Raw genomic sequence first — 19753 nt, forward strand, 5'->3', positions numbered from 1 at the left:
CAAATACTCCTTAGCAAAATATCGTGACCCACCCACAGCGAGTGCGGATCACCTGAGGGCTGACCTGTAGGGATGTGGGTCATTTTTTACCCAACCCGTTTGACCCGCACCCATGTGACCGGCGGATAACCCAAACCAACCTGATCGTTTGCCAGGTCTAGTGTAAAGTGATCTCGAGTGTGGGGGACCACCCCTAGAAACCAATCAGGCACGGAGCCCACCAAGCAAGCTAGACATCGTACCCCAAAGGTGGCAATTGTTCAATGTTATACTATCGGGTTACCCTCAAATTTGGTGTGTTTGATTTTTTATTTGTTTTTTTGGTAGGTATGGGACTGAACCTCCGAATTCCAACTTCCAGGTTGAAGAATATAGCCATGACCAGATGAGTAAGATTCATCAGATAGAATATTATGGGTGCAAAGGAGGAATCAAATTTACTACCAGAGCAGTTTTATATGTGTTGAGAAAATCCGTCAGGCAATCTAATCCGATCATGCACAATTTAACGGAAAAATAAAATAAACCAAGCCACAAGATGAACACCAAGATTTTACATTGTTCAGCCAAGCCTACTCTACGGGTGAGAAACACGGTCTTCCGCTATGAGAAAAGCAATATACGAGGATTACAATGGATTTAACCCAAAACTCAAAAAAACCGCAACCCTTTCATTGCTTTTCAACCCAAGACCGTACTGAAGAGAAACCCGAGAAAACCCGGAAAGAAGAACCCAAGAGAAACCCAAGAGGAACCCAAGAGAAAAACCCAAGGAAGAAACCCTCTCTCTCTCTCTCTCTCCTTTTCTCTCTCTTTTTCAGGTTCTCTCCCTCTCTCAAGAGAGAACATTTCTCCTTTTAAAACATAGGTTTTTAGTAAAAACCTAAAAAACAAACTTTCTAAATTGCCCCTGCCTTCCCACCCAAGTAACTCAAGGTGGTGGGAATAAGGCAACTTTACAACAATATGCTTTTGCTGTACATGTGGAGAATTAAGAAGACAAATAACACATTGGGTCCGTCTCGTCGGCTGACTACGAAACCTAGCAGAAGCAGCCATACCTCCCCGCTTGGCCCTTTTTACTTTGGACAGCCCCATCTAGGGTTATTTTTTTAAATCTATAGTAAAAATAAATCTTAGGCCATGTCGGGCTGCCACGATTTTTTTTTTCATGAAAATAAACTTGAAAATTGTATAAAAAACAGGAAAAAGTCATTCCGATTCTGAGTAGGATTTTTTGTTTCCTAATTTTTTGCCACTTCTCATCACTGGAGACACTAGTTTCCTATTTTTTTTGTTTCTTGTTTTTTAGCAATTTCTCCCTCATCTCCACTTCGAGACAACGATTTATCATGAAAAAAAAATTCATTGTAGCCAATCATGCCCTCAGTTACCACGCCCTAGTGATGGGAAGCTACAGAGACAAGACTCCGAGAAGGGCTAAAGAGAAAATAAAAAAAGCTCTTGTAGTCTTGTGCTTGTCTCATGGTGTAGGGGTGACAGAAACAATAGAAGGAAACATGAGTGTATTTTCGTCTTGGTTTTCTCTTGTGGAGCTCGTGTATGATCTTGATTGAGAGGAAAGGGAAAGGGTTACGGTATTTTGTTTTCTCATAGTGATAGTGAGAGATCGTGCTCTCACCCATGGAGGTAGAAATCTTAGCCTCACTATGTAAAATTTTGATGTGCATCTTGTGTTTTTTTTTAACTTCTATTATTCTGTTTCTATGTGCAGATTGGATTTTGCTCGACCGATTTCTCAACATTTTACATGATGAAACCTCAGCCATCTCCACCATACCCAGCAGAGGGTGATGATCAGGATCATTAGTATAGTGGGCCACCATGTAGATGGGCCATAACCAAAAGTGATGGTGACTGAGATATCATAGCCAACATACCAAAGGTCATCCTGTAGTGCTATGATGGAGGCCCAACAGCTATGTTGGAGCCATGGAGGGTGTAACATGGGCCCGCCAATAGTAATGAGTTATATGTAGCAGTGGGGCCTACATAGGGGACTAATAGATCCTACAAATCAATGAACTAAAGATGAAGGGTCCAAACATAAAAAACTAATGGGATCCATGCATAATAATGATATACTACTGGGACTGACATGGAACGCCTAATGGTAAGAATAATAAGAGGAAAGTGTTCATAAGCTATAGCTTAGATTAGCTTATCTAAACCTATAAAAAAAAAAGATAAGCTTATCTAAGCTATAGCTCAAAAACACGTGTGGCCCCACATTTTTTTGGGGATCCAAAGCAGTGAGGAAATGGGCAAAAACATGGACACATCGTGTCTGCCCATTTTCCACTCCACCTTTCTACCCATTCCCCCCCCTCCCACAACAGATGGCAGGGTTAGGATGATCCTATAGGGCTGATTTTTGGTACACACCCTATCCATGGAAGGGCCTTCCAAATGAATGTTATGGATCCCCAAAAAATGTGGGGCCACATGTGTTTTTGAGCTATAGCTTAGATAAGCTATAATAATTAATAACCACTGATCTACTAGTGGGGGTTAAGATGGAGGGCCAAATAGCCAAAACCCAATGGGGCCTACATGTATCATAAGAAGTCATGTACTAATGGCCAAAACTAATATCGGTCCGCATACTAATGGCAAAAAAATAACAAGGAGACCTCCATACAAAGTAACAATTTACAAACTAATGAATCATAGTTAGAGTGGCTAATGGCCGGAAAACAATAGACCCATGTACGTTATTTTTAAATGGTGCAGTTTATATTATAGAGGGAAAAAAACCAAGCCGGGGAGGTCCAAAGAAAATGATGGAAGAGGAAAATACAAGGAAGAAATCAACAATAAAACTAACAGGAGAAGAAAATAAAAAATCTTCAAAAAGGCCTGGTTCACCCCAATCTTTAGCTAACTTATCTCTCCCCATTGTTATTAGCGGAGAGACCTACGCACTGCGCCTAAGATGGGTTAAGATGGAGAGAGGCCACGGGCAGAAAACAATTGAGATCCATATATAACGTTAATAAGTCATATACTAATGGCCAATCACTAATAGGCCCTGCATGCCCGGATGTTGCCCAACATAATGCCCCATCCTAGATTTTAAATTGGAAATCTTTAGGACAAAAATATGGTGTTTTTCTTTTCATACGGAAAGGTCTTTCCACCCTTAAGAGCTTTTCCTTGCTCAGCCAAATGACTCAAAAAACAGCTGTTAATGTCCCTCTCTAGGGGCGTTTTTTGGGCCTAGATTACGTCGCGTGTATGTAATTAAAATTTTTAATTATCCTGACTGCCATAAATCTTGCCAAATGATGTTGAGAACACCTTGATCGGATGATTCTAGGCCATTGAGCTAGAGATTTTAAATGGAGTATGCGCAAAGTCTAGTATTTTTCAAAAAGTACCGTGGGGCTCACATCGTAGGATGATCCTAATCGTTCATTTGTTGGGCGACAGCATAAATATGATGTACCCCAAAAATCATCTCGATATGATTATCCTAACCCTCCAATTTGTAGAGGTTTCTATATTGTGCAGTCCCTTTACGCATCGGAGGGTCAGGATCATCCTATGAAGTGGGCCCATAGTACTTTTTTAAACATACTGGATGTCACCCATCTCTTCAATCCCTTGTGATTCTACTATACTGCCACACACCATATAAAATCTCCCATTATAGTTCTTTATCATAGGCATGTCTACTTGGGATGAGATCAAGACCGTGTGGGTCACTCCATGATGTTCTACAAGATCAACCGCAGATCATACCCCATGTGGGGCCCTTCACGTTGACACTATGTCCTGGGTAATTTCTCCTCGTGAGAAATCACAGGCATAGTTGCCTAACATGCTGTATTTTAAAAGGGAAACATCCGCGTGTAGTATATATAGTTCAAGGCCATCATCTAAAGTCATGCAGCCATATATGAATTATTGTCATTTGATTCTACATTTAATATTGGATTCTATAACATATAATAATGGGTCCAACTGTGCCACCTTATGCACACTTCGATCACATGAAAGCACGTGCAAACCCTGTGGGATTCACATAGGAAGCAAATCAAAGCAAGCATAATCAAGGGCTCTAGAAACATGAATCAGGGGATCATTAAGCTTTAGTTAAAAAATAATCGAATTCGATCTAAACACCACCCAATGAACCTAAGGGCACGTTTGGCTGCCATGAATTTATTTTCATGATAAATCAGCTTCTTCATGTGGTAGGGAGGCCAGGAGAGGGATACGAGAGAGGATCTCGGTGAAGAGCGGGTGTGGCTCTTTGGCTGAAAGTCATAGGTATGCTCCCCATTGACGAGAGTTCAAATCCACCGGGCTTGCCCGATGCGTGTGGTTGTGGTTTAGGCGTGATTGTGTGCATCCGTAGTGAAGAAGCTCGCCCTAAAATTTGGGGTGGCTAAGAAAAGACTGAAAAATCAGGAAACAAAAAACTCTACTCTAAAAAGGGTTCTTAATCAGCACACACAAAAAACTTCGGGAGAGAATGGGTTCTTAATCAGAACTGTTATCGGTACTATTACTTTTGTCCACCCATCGGACGGTTAGGATCATTCAATCCATGATGGGCCCACTCCATGATTATTCAACAGAAGGTTCTATTTTCCGGCTCAGCCGGAAAATATAATGGCTGGCGCAGACTGCACACCTGGAGCCGACCGCACGTCCCGTTTGGCCGCCCAGCTGACGTGTCAAAGGTATTGAAAACCGAAAGCAAGTCGGACGGCTAAGATTCTCTCAATCCAGGTCATCGGACGGTTTCCATCCAGCAAAGGCTGTCAGCACGTTACTCGATCTTTTCTCGTGGTCCAAATGATTCCTCATCTCTGTAAATTTGGTGTTACATTTCATTTGAGTTTCAATTCCAGTTATTTATAAACCCCCCCCAATACCACCTTCCTTTCCCATTTTCGCTTGTTTTGCAAGCGATTCCTCCTCTAGATTTTTTCGCTTGAGGAGAAGCGGATCCTTTTTCCCCTATCTCTAAGACAAGGTAATCAGATTACGTCATCTTTTCTTCTTTATTTCGATCATGTTGAGGATTATCTCTCTTTCTTCTCTGATTTTTTTTTTTTCGAATTTCGTCGTTTTTGGGCTGGATTCCGGTATCGTTTTATCCGATCCGGAGTCTCCTTTGCATGTTCTTCGAATTTCCTTTGAAAAATTCCGCTTTCTGTTGAGTAATAACGAATTTAAGTTCTATTATGTTGAAATCATGCGATTTTGTTGAAAATAAACATCGACCGTTTTTCGGCTAGATTCCTGTATCGTTTTTTCCGATCCGGAGTCTCCTTTGCATGCTTTTTGAATTTCCATTGAAAAATTCCGCTTTCTGTTGAATAAGCACGAATTTAAGTGATAATATGTTGAAATCATGCGATTTTGTTGAAAATAAACACCGATCGTTTTTCGGCTAGATTTCGGTATCGTTTTATCCGATCCAGGTTCTTCTATGCGTGTTATTTGAATTTCCTTTGAAAAATTCCTCTTTCTGTTGAGTAAGCACGAATTTAAGTGATTAACCTTGCGATTCTGTTGAAAATAAGCATCGGATTGAGCAGATCGTGTCTTTTTTAGGCTTTGATTGCCAAATATTCGTATGGAGAGGGTTTAAGTGGTCCGGATCTAGGATTTATTAGCATTTTACTATGTGATCGGATATACGATCAAGAGCATTATTCTTGAAATCTTTTGAGTGATTTTTCCTGTTCTTCGGATTTCCTTTGAAAAATTCTGATTTCTGTTGTGTAAGCACGAATTTAAGTGATTTGATGTGGAAACCATGCGATTCTGTTGGAAATAAGCATCGGATTGAGCATATCGTGTCTTTTTAAGGCTTTGACTGCCAAATATTTTTAGGGAGAAATTTCTAGGGTTTAGGTAGTCCGGATCTAGGATTTATTAGCATTTTAGTATTTTACTATGTGATCTGATATGTGATCAATAGCATTAGTGTTGAAATCTTTTGATATATATATATATATATATTAGGAAAAAGATTGTACGCTCGAGTGTACCTAACCTTAGGTACGCTCAAGTGCCAAATCACATGGGTCCCACATTTGTTTTGGTCATCTAAACCATTCATTTGCAAGGCCCCATCATAGATAGAGTGCATACCAAAAATCAGCTCCATAGGATCATCCTAACCCATCCATTTGTGGAGGTCAAAATGGACAGACACTGTTTGTCCACAAATCTGCCCATTTTGCCCTCCAGTTTTGGAGGGGTTAGGATGATTCAATGGTGCTGATTTTTGGTACACACCCTATCTATGATGGGGCCTTGCAAATGAATGGTTTAGATGACCAAAAAAAATGTGGGACCCATGTGATTTGGCACTCGAGCGTACCTAAGGTTAGGTACACTCGAGCGTACAATCCTTTTCCTCTCTCTCTCTCTCTCTCTCTATATATATATATATATATATATATATATATATATATATATATATATATATATATATACATAGGTGTTATGGTTGTTTTCTTGTATCATGGATTTAGTCTTCGAAAATGAGGAAGCATTTCGTTTTCAATTTTTTTTTCTCTTCTTTCACTTCTTCTTTTCCTTATAAAGTTTGATCTGTTGGTATCTTCTCCTTTTTTCTGCCTTTCTGCAAGAATCTAGTGATGTTCGATGTGTTGATTGTTAGTTTTCTGGTGAAGTTATCATTTCTGTTTGCTGTTTCTTGATTTGTATTCTTTTCTAGTTCTGTTGTTCGGATCTGTTACCCAGCAACTCTTTTAGCAGATCTTTCGGAGGAACTGATTGAAACTAATTTATCTCTGTTTTAGTAGATCTTATTTCTTCACCAAATTTTATTTGCAAGAGCTGCTATTTCTCATTCTTATATTTCTTTTTGATATAGACTGCTGCTTTGAATTTGGTCTATAAATAATCTCTACTAGTTGATCTGTGCATATGCATATCGATCAGAACCGTCTATGTGATTGGACCTACTGGAGGGTTATAGCCTAAAAATCAAGCTCATTGAATGGTTCCAAAGCTTTAATCAATGTTTTTCTTTTGTGTATCATTACCCATACTTTTTTTAAGGCCCATTGGCATCCTGGTTTAGGCCCTAGTCGTTTTGGATTTTGAGTCCAAAGCTGATTATTGGGCTTAAAATTGTGTTTAATTATGAGTCCCATAATCAGTTCTGAACTCAAAATCATTTCTCACAACCGAAAATGATCAGGGCCTTAGATGTTCTGCCACTGCCATTTTTTGGGTCATGCCTTAGTCAAGAAGAAAGCCCAGTGATTGTTGCTCTTGGGCTCTAGACTGTTGGGCATGTGGTGCCTATTGTGCTAACCTACGGCTTATACATTGGATATACATTATCTTTTAGGGCTTCTTTGGTTACCTCTAAAAATTATTTGTGTATATTGTATTATTTGCAAATTAATGTGAAGCTAAATATGACTTTGCACATAATGTTTATGATGTTTTTAAAAATGATATAATTAATATCCCGTTGCAAGTTATATAAATTAAAATAATCGTACCTGCAAATAATGTCCTATTGGTGGCTTCCAAAGAGGCACCCTCAGTTATAAACTTATAACACAAGGTCAAAGGAACAAGAGATGCATATCAATGTCATATTTGAATTATAAATCAAATATGAGTTTGTTGGAAATGAGGATGAAAAACTAGCTGCTGTAAGAGTTATCGAACACAACAATTTGTTGTTTCACACATCATCTTACTTTTGCAGGTTTATAAAAGATGGCTGATTCTGAGGATATTCAGCCTCTCGTTTGTGACAATGGTACTGGAATGGTCAAGGTTAGTTTAATCTCAGTTGTTTCTAAATTATTTTTCAGATCTGTGCGCAACGTACTCAAAATTTTGTCTGCTATAATTTGTGCAGGCTGGATTTGCCGGTGACGATGCTCCGAGGGCAGTATTTCCCAGCATTGTCGGCCGACCACGGCACACTGGTGTCATGGTTGGAATGGGCCAAAAAGATGCCTATGTGGGGGATGAAGCCCAGTCTAAGAGAGGTATCCTCACCTTAAAATACCCTATCGAGCATGGAATTGTCAGCAATTGGGATGACATGGAGAAGATATGGCATCATACCTTCTACAATGAGCTTCGTGTGGCTCCAGAAGAACATCCAGTGCTTCTTACTGAAGCACCCCTCAATCCCAAAGCAAATAGAGAAAAAATGACCCAGATCATGTTTGAGACCTTCAATGTGCCCGCCATGTATGTTGCCATCCAGGCCGTACTTTCGTTATATGCCAGTGGTCGTACTACCGGTCTGTATCTATTTCTTCCGATATTTGAAATCTTTATTCTCTACCAGTTTCTGTTCTTTAGCTGATTGTGTTTCTTTTACTTAATAGGTATTGTGCTAGATTCTGGGGATGGTGTGAGTCACACTGTGCCAATTTATGAAGGTTATGCCCTCCCCCATGCAATCCTTCGGCTTGACCTTGCGGGTCGCGATCTCACAGATTCCTTGATGAAGATTCTTACCGAAAGAGGGTACTCATTTACTACCACTGCCGAACGGGAAATTGTTCGTGACATGAAGGAGAAACTGGCATATGTTGCCCTCGACTATGAGCAGGAATTAGAGACTGCAAAGAGCAGCTCCTCAGTTGAGAAGAGCTATGAGCTCCCCGATGGGCAAGTGATCACTATCGGAGCCGAGAGGTTCCGGTGCCCTGAGGTCCTCTTCCAGCCATCCCTCATCGGCATGGAAGCTGCCGGAATTCACGAGACTACATATAACTCTATCATGAAGTGTGATGTTGATATCCGGAAAGATCTTTATGGTAACATTGTGCTCAGTGGTGGTTCGACAATGTTCCCGGGCATTGCTGATCGTATGAGCAAGGAAATTACAGCCCTCGCCCCAAGCAGCATGAAGATCAAGGTGGTGGCTCCACCTGAGAGAAAGTACAGTGTCTGGATAGGAGGCTCCATCCTGGCTTCCCTCAGCACCTTCCAGCAGGTAAATTTTTTGTTTACAGATAGTTTTTCTGTGAAACAACCAATTACTGCAAAATCTTAAGCTGTGTTAGAGTCAGTGTTATTTAATCATTGATACTTCAACACTCCCCCTCACGTGTGGCCCCACTTTTGGGTTGGCTGGCCCTACACATGCATTTTTAATATCAAGGAGTTGTTGGTTTTGAACCCAGGACCTTCCATCACTCCATACCACTTGAAACAACTAATTACTCCAAAAGCTTAAGCTTTTAGAGCTGGTTTTATTTAGTCATTTGTCAACATTTTCTTTAGGGAAATGATATCTGCGCCAAGTGTTTTTGATAAATATGCGCTCCACTTGTTTGTCGTGTAGTATTTAAAGGGTTGTCAGAGGATATTACGGTTCTCAAAATGCGCTTAAAGCCCTTTAAATGCTAGACGACAAACAAGTGGAGCGCATGTTTATCAAAACACTTGGCGCAGATATCATTTCTCTCACTCTATCACTTTTCTTGTATCTTCACGGCTGTTTGTTTTGAATGCATATGCAGATGTGGATATCTAAGGCAGAGTACGATGAATCTGGTCCTTCTATCGTTCACCGGAAATGCTTCTGATTTCATATTTAAAGGATGATTGTGAGTTTCCTTCAGCTGGTTTTTCTGTGTCATGTGAGCTCTAGTTTGTTTGAGATTGTGTGGGGTTTACTGGGGGTGCATGTTAGTTTGCATATGATTTTTTTTCCTAGTAGAAATCCTAATATAATAGCATTGGGATTGTGATGTGTACTTTAGATTGAAGAAGGTTTTTTACTTGTAAGTTTGATCTTCTATACCTGAAAGCCAATGTACTTCAGATTGAGGATTCTATGCTGCTGCACACATTCTTTTGGCTGTGTTTGTGGCTTCTACAATAGGTAAATCAGTTCTCGTGTGATGTTCCCTTTTTATGTTGGGATTCATGTGCATATTTATTGTATGAGAAATTTGATTTAATGTCAGTTTGAGGTTATGGACTACATGTATGGCGTTGTTGTAGTAAGCTTTCGACAGATAGCTATGTGTCATGGGGTTTCATTTCTTTTGATTTTTCAGTTAATAAACCAATGGGGACCCCTAATGAAAGGGAAAGGCAAAGGCCTGTGGGAAATCTTTCCAAAGTACGTCTAAATACTATAGGGCTCTGTTTCTTTCCACTGAAATTGTTTGTCAGACAAATTTTATGCACCTTTTTTAGGGGAGAAATGGGCTTAAAATTTCTTCTATGCCCATTTTGCGTTGAAAGAATCAGAGCCTAGAAGAAAAATATCTGGGATTGATATCTGCACGTCTAGCAGTTAGTGATGGCATGAATATTAAATGTCGTTTTGCGCATCCATTTATCGTACCAGTTGGAAAATGATTGCATTTGAACAAAGAAATTAGCCTCTTTTAAGGCTCTGATAACTTGTTTTTCTGGGAAAGGAAAAGAAAATGTTTCCTGGGAATCTGATGTGGCATTAGGAAAAGAAATCTAGGGAATCTGTGCAGGAAAAAGTTTCCCTGGACTGTTTCTGGACTGTTCACTTGCGCAGGAAAAGGTTTCCAGGGAAACTGCTTGCCCTTCTTTTTGCACTAGTTTTCCAGGGAAATGAAATCCGTGTGTTTTTAGTCGGAAATGAAATCCCTATTGGGGGGATGGGCTTTTCCATGTCATTTTTCGACTTATGACAGAAATTCCACATGTGTAATTCTATTTTCCCTGGAAAGCAAGTGAACATCAGAATTCTGTCTTGTCAAGGAAAATAGATGCTGTTTTCTAGGGAGTTGCTTATCTGGGAATGCAAGTGAACAGTACAGGGAAACCACCTCTACAGTAGTTAAAAAATTGTATTCCTCCAAAGGTTAAAATCCTCTGAACATACTGACTGACAAAAGCAACTAAAAACATGGCATTGTTTTTACACGTAATGGTCCTTCATAGCTATTCTTTTTCTTAGGACAGCCCCCCCTTTTATACTTGGAACAGCCGGGCACGGTGTATCTATGACACGATAGGGGCTGATTTACTTCACATGGGAAGGATTCAACGTTCCTGATTGCAACACTGGAAGTAAACATGGATGTTAAATACGATGAGAATGGGATTAACAAATGAAAACTATGGTGAAATTAAAAGGCTATAAGATGCAAATATCTTGAAAAGACATGTCAAACTTGAGCTCAGTTCTCAAATCATCTATGAGAAACACACCTGTTAGCATAAAAGTAGTCAAGAGTTACATCAAGGTTTCGACTATGAAGAATGCAATTTCAGCGGTAACAATTCCTCCATAAAATATGGGAAGTGATATATCCGCCCCTTTTGATCACCAGGAACACCCCTGTCAGAGTTTGTGGCAATCAGGGGCATTGGATTCTTCTGACATAAGTACAACAGTCCCTCTTTTGTCATTGATACACTGACAACGAGTGTTCTGGTTATCAAAAGGGGCGCATATATAATTTCCCTTAAAAATCCATCCAAAGAGCTTTACATCCTATACTATATAGCAAGAAGGAAAGAGCTGTACATACGAAGATGATAGAGCTATACAATCATTTGGTTTCCTAACAAAAGAGGAGTGGTGCAGGCAACATACAACAACAACAACAACCATGCCATAAATTATGTAGAGAACTAAATTATGGTTATTGTCACTATTAGTGGCTCTTCTAGTTGGCATTTGGTAAAATGCTTGATGAAAAGTGAGTGAAGTAATGCATGATTTGTGGCTCTTGTTAGTATTCCCACCCAAATTTGAAGTTTGCAAAGAGATTCTCTGACTTTTACATTTCCCACAAAGGATTCAAATGTTTTGAAGAGAACTCTCTTACCTCTTTGAAAAGATAGTTCAAGATGGGAAAGTGAGAAAGATTCATACACCCATATAAGAAGGAGTGTTGAGACAAAGGCTTGAGCCTTTCAAGGGCATTCAATTTGTTTGCCTTTGGGAAATTTTAAAAAGAACAAAAAGAAACAAATAAAAACACGCGCGCGCGTCAAGCCGTGGAGCGGGTGCGCATGAGTGTGAGTGTGGGTTTGGGGTTTTTCCCTAAACGGGATTATCTTTTTAATCACAAAGAGTTGTGTTTATTTTAAACCCAATCATGTCTTTTCTTTTTAAACCCAAATGTCATGTTTCTTTGTTTCAACTTAATCCGACCGTTAGAACCCTTTTCTAATAACGTAAACCGACCATTAGAACTCTTTTACGTTTTGAAGAGGTGCTTGTGTATTTTAAAATGGTGTCTTTAACAGACACGTTTTGCTTTTAAAAACAGATATTCTCCAACGTTTTTACACACAACTTTATTTTTACTCTCTTCTGCTCTTTTCTACTATTATATTTTTTGGGCAATTGGAGTGTTCATCGTCTGGTTCAAATCTATCTGATTGTGCACTTCAGATAGATATCAACGGTGCGTCGAGCTGTTGTATCCTGGGGGTGATTGCGTTCAAATCTGTTGCACTGAGTTTCTCCCCAGAGGCGCAAATTCATCTTAAAGAGAGCGACCTAGTCCGTGCCTCATCTCGCCGCATCGAAAAGGTTTCATCTAATTATTTAATTTTTGTTTTTTCCAGAAAATTCAGAAATCAGGTACGCCATAATTTTATATTTAGAGGAAAATTTCACAACAGCTCTTCCTTTATATGAACACTGAGCTTCCCTTTCATTTTTTTTTGGTCGGTCGAGCTTCCCTTTCCTTTGGGCATTCCTGGGCATTGCATATATAAATTCATGGTTTAGATGGTTGAACAGGTGGTAGGCTAAGTACATGATGCTTAGGATGCTTTGTCAAAGCGTCTCTCTTAGCAGAAACAAAGTTAAGAGATCTGTAGAAAAGAAGGAGTACTGTTGGGCCCACCACCACCACCAATGGTGTGGAGACTGGAGAGAGTGTTGTTGGGCCCACCAAGGGTATGAAGGAGGGAGAGAACCATTCAATTATTCGGCCCCACCCAGGGTGTAGAGAGAGAGAGGAGTGCTGTTGGGCCCCACCAGGGGTGTGGAGAGAGAAAGTTGTTGCCTGTTGGGCCCACCAAGGGTATGAAATATGGAGAGAGGGGGGCGAATTTATCATCTCGGACAAAGCGACAAGCTCAATCGACTAACAAAAGCCACGGATCACGATCCGTGTGCGACCCTCGAAACTAATCCGTACCGTTCAATATCATTATAATCAGACGCTCCAAATTAACCCGCCATGGACTGAAAATTTCAAATTCCCTTCCCTCCTCCCTTACAAATACCGTCATTCTCTCCCCAAAACTCCCACCACATTTTCAAATCTCCCCAAACCCTAAAAAAACTGTTTTTCATCTCCATCAAGACCCTAACTTTTCTTCCATTTTCCATCCTCACAATGGCTCGAACCAAACAAACTGCCCGCAAATCAACCGGCGGCAAGGCTCCAAGAAAGCAATTAGCAACAAAAGCCGCCCGAAAATCTGCTCCGGCGACCGGAGGGGTGAAGAAACCCCATAGATTCCGGCCAGGAACGGTGGCTTTAAGGGAAATTAGGAAATATCAGAAGAGTACAGAGCTTTTAATCAGGAAACTTCCTTTCCAGCGTTTGGTTCGTGAGATTGCGCAGGATTTCAAGACCGATCTGAGGTTTCAGAGCAGTGCTGTGGCGGCTTTGCAGGAAGCTTCTGAGGCGTATCTTGTTGGACTTTTTGAGGATACGAATCTCTGTGCTATTCATGCGAAGAGGGTTACTATTATGCCTAAGGATATTCAACTTGCTCGTCGTATTAGAGGAGAAAGGGCTTGAATCTGAAATTTAGGGCTAGTTCTCTATTTCCATTTTGGTTTTTCTTCATGGAAATATCATGATGTGTTGTATGGGCTCTTTTTTATTTTCCTTTTTTAATGAAGTGTATGGTTTTATGCTGTGGAATGGATTTCACCACTTTGATTTCTTCTTTCTCTGAATCTCTTTTTTTTGTCCGAATACCTTGATGTGTTTGTTGTATGGGTGCTTTTATCTTTTCCTCCTTGATTTATGAAATGTATGGTTTTTTTTGCTATGAAATGGGTTTCGCAACTTGTGATTTCTTTGGAAGAGGAAATGATTCTTGCATATGATCAACCCTAACTAATAACCCATAAATTCCTTTGTTCGTCTCTTCTTCAAGCTTCTAAGGAAATCCATTCATTTTATTGTGTTAGAAATTTCATAATATCTTGAATTAAAGATTGGGATATGAGATCGTTCAATCCCTTCTTGTCTTAGGTAAAATTGTTTGTTTCAGCAGACTTTAGATTGTTTGTTGGTTGTTTGTTTATCAATTTTCCAAAAGCTAGCCTCTGCCTAAAATCTGAAATTCTTACCTTGTGTTGCGATCTAAGGCTTGCGAACTCAGTTCTCCAAGATCTCTTGTGTAAATCTCTTCCTTGGGCTGTAGTACAATTAGGGTTAATAAAATGTTACGAACCTAGATTGGTTTGTAATGGATTTGATCTTCTCAAAAGGGAAGATTAGCCTTCTGGATCACTTTGTAATGGATTTGATCTTCTCAGAGGGAAGATCAAACTCTTGACCCACTTTGAGGGAAGGGTCATTCCTCCTCTGTGTACAAAGAGTCAAAAACACGTATTACATAAAGACATGTATTGGAATAAGTTTCTTCGTTAATTTGCAAATAGCTGATTCTAATTTATTTATACCATTAACAAACAAGAGACCTAATCCTATAAAACACTTAAAAATATAACCACCCAAATATCTACCTTCCTTTTTTCTTTTTTTCATCACATAAGTCTTCTCGATGATCGTTTTATTTAACTCTTCATTTAACTTCTTCAAATATAGAGGCTCTTCTATCTTCACGCGAAGCGAGAGTATCATCTTGTTGAACTTGGCATTTATGGAAGCTTGATGTCTTTTAATCTCTCTTATCGTCTCATCCTACGGATCCATTGCTCCTTCGATTTTCTTCTCCACAGCCCAAATCGCGCTGCTTTGATACCAATTGTTATGAATCCGGATCGGTTCGTAACCGCTCTTGTCCCACTTCAAAGGAAGGGTTGTTCCTCCTCTGTGTACAAAGACACGTATTGGAATAAGTTTCTTCGTTAATTTGAAAATAGCCGATTACAATTTATGTATACCATTAACAAACAAGAGACCTAATCCTATAAAACACTTGAAAATATAATCACTAGCACTTATCCAAAGAGTCCTACTAAATCTAAAAACTAACCCAAATATCTAATCCTATGTATGTAACATAAACTCTCTTAAAAGAGTATTTATAGGCGCGCTTAAGAAGTCCTAATCCTAACTCTAACCTAAGGATGAAACGCTCTTCAAACACAAGGGGGCAAAGAATTGAGGGAGGGGTATTTTAGGGTGTTTACATTTATCCTCGCCGCCAGTAGGGGTGGATATGGTTTGGTTTGGTTTTGGGGTATACCCGGAACCGAACCAATTGCAATCGCTTCCTACAATTTGGAACCAAAACTGAACCACTTATCTTTGGAACCGAACCGAATTTGATCAGTTCGGTTCTGGGTTTACCCAACTTTTATTTTATAATTTTTTTCCCATTTATTGGATAAATTAATGGAATGCATGGGCTCAGTTATCATACTATAGAAATGAAGCTGAAGAAAGAAAACAATACAGAGAGAGAGAGAGAGAGAGAGAGAGAGAGAGAGAGAGAGAGAGAGAGAGAGAGAGAGAGAGAGAGTACCGGAGGTTGAAGACGACGAGAATCGAGAGGATTTCGAGCGAGAGTGGAGAGTGGAGATGGCGAGAGTCGCAACTCGCAAGGCAAGAGTCGGGAAGACTAGGGTTTCTACTTTCTAGTGTTAAGTTTAAAAGACAACCAAAAACGTTAAGATTAAAACTTAAAAGGCAAAGAAAAACATTAAAGAGGGTTGAATTTATCATCAAGCAGTAGTAAACCATTCTCACAGAATTGTTATGGGGAGGGGGGGTGGGTGATTTTATCCGTTGGGGGAATGTCATCACTCTCGGTTCTCAGTTCTAGGATCCCAAACCCAGAACCGAACCGAACCAAAGTGGCTGGTTCAGTTCGGTTCCTCGGGTTGGACCCGAACCATGTCCACCTGCAGCCGCCAGTGAGGTTGGCACGTTTTCTACATTTAGATCTTGATGCTTAACTGAAGAAGTGGAGCAATGGTTTGCGAAATATCAGGAAAATATGTGGTCTCTTACACTTGTGTCAAAGCTATGTAATCTGTCTATTCAAAGAGATGCAATTAGAAAAGGTCTCTCAAGATAGTACAAATTTCCGATCAAAGAATTCGCCACAAATCACTGCAAATTTCTGCTGAAGTGTTGGAAATAAAAGAAACAGGCGGAGTGGGTTGGCGTTGAAGAACATCATTCTCGGGTTTGTTCTTTCTCCGCAGTGAAAAAATTCAGAAGCGCTGCCCATAAAGGTTAAATAACTTAACCTAATTTACTAATGTTTTCATCTGCCAATTCAACAAGCAAAGTGCTAGCAGGATGTCTCAGAGAGGACACCGGGCTGGGATGGCCTCTGACCGCGCACCCTGCATGTGGGCCAAACCTGCCTTTTTTTTATTGAGAAATAATACATTGTAAGACTGAACTTTCAAGAGTTGATATGCTCCAGCATGAAAAACATTCCTGAGGATGAATATTTCCATCCATCAATTATATGCTGGTAAAGTAGGACTGATCAGTAGTACACATGATTTCTGAGATCCAGTTCCGACTGAACTCTACAGCTCCCATTGGAGCAATTGAGGGGAATCATAACAATTCACAAGGAGCATAGCGCAGACTTGAGTTCATGGAGACTAGTGACCATTTTCATGTTGTGATAATGGCCTCTACCATGTGAACTAGAACAAAGGCAGGATGCAATTATACAGATGAAAAAGGATGAGAGGAAGAATCAGTCAACTTATAAGACACCCAAATCAATTGCTGCACTACACGTAATCAAAAAGTGAACAAAAAAGAAAACAAGAGGAACTCCCCATGCTGCACAAATAATTACAACATACAGGTGACACATAAATTAATGCAGACTCCAATTCTTACAGTTAGAAATATTAGAAAAATGCAACGGAGCATTTCTTAGTCCAGAACATACAACGTGATAGCCCATGTAAGCTCTAATTGTCTTGTATACAAACAATGGAAAGATAAGAAAATTAGAAAGAGGGATGTTTTGTCCCCTGGCTACATTTGGGACATCTTGTCCCCTGGCTTGTACCATCTTTGGATCAATGGAAGTCAATTTTCAAAAAAAGAAAGAAAGAAAGAAAGAAAGAAAGAGGGATGTTTTTCATGTCAAACTCCAATTGTTCATGGACAAATTAGTTGGGTAAACATCGTCATTCAACTAGCTCCTTTCACTACATCTGATACCACTCTTCATAATTTAGGCACTAATGCCTCCCATTATGATGTCATTTTTTTCTCCAGCTGCTACACAACATCAAGGCGTTTCAGTGCCTGCCACTTTCTCATCTAATCCTTCACATCAAAGCGTTTCAGTGCCTGCCATTTTCTCATCTAATCCTTCACATCAAAGTGTTTCAGTGCCTGCCATTTTCTCATCTAATCCTTCCTGGGTTATGTCCAAATGTGTATGAGGTAATGTATGAAACCACAATTTAGCAGCTATAACAACCTGTATCAATATATCTGAACCACTGATGAATCATTGCATCTTTACAGTGAAATGTTGGTCCTTTGATGAGTTTAATTACCATAAATTCTTGTGAAGATGAGTGAGATGATAGAACTATTTTGTGTGAGTTTCAATCTAGCTTATTTGCTCAAAGGGAAAATGACAACAATGATTTGGTTAAAAAGTGAATATGAATAAGATTAAGAAGTCAATATTTGATGTTGATTCCAAAATCTTGCAATATTTTGGCATCCTTCGCCAAGGATTGCAGTCTCTGGGCCTGCCCTGCTAAGCTGTGGTGCCAACAGTTCTAGCATCCTATAAATCTCATCTGACAGTGGATTTGATTCATCTCCAGCCACAAATTCCTGAACGACATTGTTCACCTCAATCAAGCTGCAACCCGGAGTTTTCTTCATTCTCTTACTTCTCATTAATTTTCGCATCCTCGAAACCCCATCCCACTTCCCTGCAGCTGCATAAATATTTGAAAGTAGCACATAGTTCCCAACATCATCTGGCTCAAGCTCAAGAAGGTGTTCCATTGCAATTATAGCAATTTCAATATTACCATGAGTTCTACAGGCACTAAGCAAAGACCCCCACATGGTAGCATCCGGTGCAATCGGCATCTTATCAATAAATTCAACTGCTTGATCAAGGCAACCTGAACGTCCAAGAAGATCCACCATACACCCATAATGTTCAACACTTGGTTTAATACCGTAATCCTTTGTCATATAATCAAAGTACTGCAGTCCCTCATTAAGAAAGCCAGAATGAGCACAGGATGATAAGATACTGAGAAAGGTGATGCTGTTTGGTTTAACAAGAGCTTTCTTCATCTCCGCAAAGAGTCTAATTGCTTCTCGAGCTCTTCCATGATTTGCAAGTCCTCCAATCATGGTACTCCAAGATATCACATCCCTTTCAGACATCCCATTAAACAACTGTTTCGCTTGATCAATACTTCCACTTTTTGCATAAGTTTCAATCAAGGCATTACATACACAAGTCTTTTGCAAAAGCCCATTCTTATCTGCATAGACATGGATCCATTTACATAATTCCAAAGCTCCCAGTTGCGCACAGGCCGGCAAAACGGCGATGATGCTGATCTCATCGGGTTTCATGCCCGCCAATTGCATCTGATGGAAAACCTCTAAGGCATCAGAGTAGCAACCAATTCGGAAATATCCAGAAATCAATGTGGTCCAAGAGACAATTGATTTCTCTGGCATTGAGTCGAAAATTGCTGTTGCTTTTTTCATCTGTCCTAATTTGGCATGCGCAGAAATGAGAGAATTCCATGAGACTACATCTCTCTCTGTCATTCCATCAAACACTCGGTGCGCATCGGATAAATCATCACATTTTGTGTACATATCCATTAGGGAATTTTCAACAAAGGAATTAGAAGAAGTCCCAAATTTGCACACATGGCCATGAATTTGCTTACCAAGTTCAAGGTATGCAAGGCCAGTGCAGGCTTTAAGTACAAAAGGGAATGTAAACTTGTTGGCCAAAACAGGACTTCCTCCTTGTGGGTTTGTAAGCATTTGTCTGTAAATTCTAACAGCTTGTTTATAAAGATGGTTATGGGTGTAAGCTTGGATCATGGCATTGTACAGAAAGACATTGGGTTCTATCACATGCTCAAAAATTAAGCTTGCATAGTCTGTTTCGCCTTTGATATTGCACATATCAATGATCTTTGTTGAAAGAAAGCTGCTTTGGGATAGCGAAGATTTGAGAATATGGGCATGGATCTTCTTCAATTGTGCCATGTTGGAACAATTTTGTAACATGGGTACGATCTGATCTTCCATTTCTCTGATGATCAAGGTACTGATTCTCATTTTTTTTTGTTCTTCAATGACGATAACTGAATGGTTTAGATATTTGAACAAGATAGGCCCCACTCTATTTTTATTTTTTTTAAAAAGATAAGCAATTAAATTAGTCGTTAATGATATGAAGGGTGGTATAGCCACCCATAAAATTAGGAATTTCCACCCATTTCATTGTGCCCACAACATATAGAAGAACGACAGTGAGAGAATAAGGGGATTTCAAATCCAATGTTGTAAAGAACTATTCTTTGGTCTTTCTCTCTCTCAGTCTT

General features: G+C 39.7%; 3 protein-coding genes across 3 annotated transcripts; 2 read left to right on the forward strand and 1 right to left on the reverse strand.

The window, feature by feature from the left end:
• The first annotated feature begins 4865 nt into the window (after positions 1–4865).
• On the forward strand, positions 4866–9986 carry LOC143863234 (actin-7-like). The gene is made up of 5 exons (XM_077373904.1): positions 4866–5008; positions 7739–7809; positions 7895–8288; positions 8376–8989; positions 9519–9986. Exons 2-5 carry the CDS (start codon positions 7750–7752, stop codon positions 9582–9584), a joined length of 1134 nt encoding a protein of 377 aa, XP_077230019.1. The 5' UTR covers positions 4866–5008; positions 7739–7749; the 3' UTR covers positions 9585–9986.
• A 3262-nt stretch (positions 9987–13248) lies between these two features.
• LOC143863629 (histone H3.2-like) lies at positions 13249–13885 on the forward strand. Its single transcript, XM_077374354.1, has one exon. The coding sequence runs from the start codon at positions 13353–13355 to the stop codon at positions 13761–13763; it is 411 nt and encodes a 136-aa protein (XP_077230469.1). The 5' UTR covers positions 13249–13352; the 3' UTR covers positions 13764–13885.
• Positions 13886–17010: 3125 nt separating this feature from the next.
• MEF21 (mitochondrial editing factor 21) lies at positions 17011–19745 on the reverse strand. The gene has a single exon (XM_077374512.1). The coding sequence runs from the start codon at positions 19485–19487 to the stop codon at positions 17829–17831; it is 1659 nt and encodes a 552-aa protein (XP_077230627.1). The 5' UTR covers positions 19488–19745; the 3' UTR covers positions 17011–17828.
• Between the last annotated feature and the right edge of the window lie 8 nt (positions 19746–19753).

This window comes from Tasmannia lanceolata, unplaced genomic scaffold (assembly GCF_043159265.1).
Source record: "Tasmannia lanceolata isolate RefF3 unplaced genomic scaffold, GAP_Taslan_0.1 ptg000044l, whole genome shotgun sequence".
NCBI classification, from domain to species: domain Eukaryota; kingdom Viridiplantae; phylum Streptophyta; class Magnoliopsida; order Canellales; family Winteraceae; genus Tasmannia; species Tasmannia lanceolata.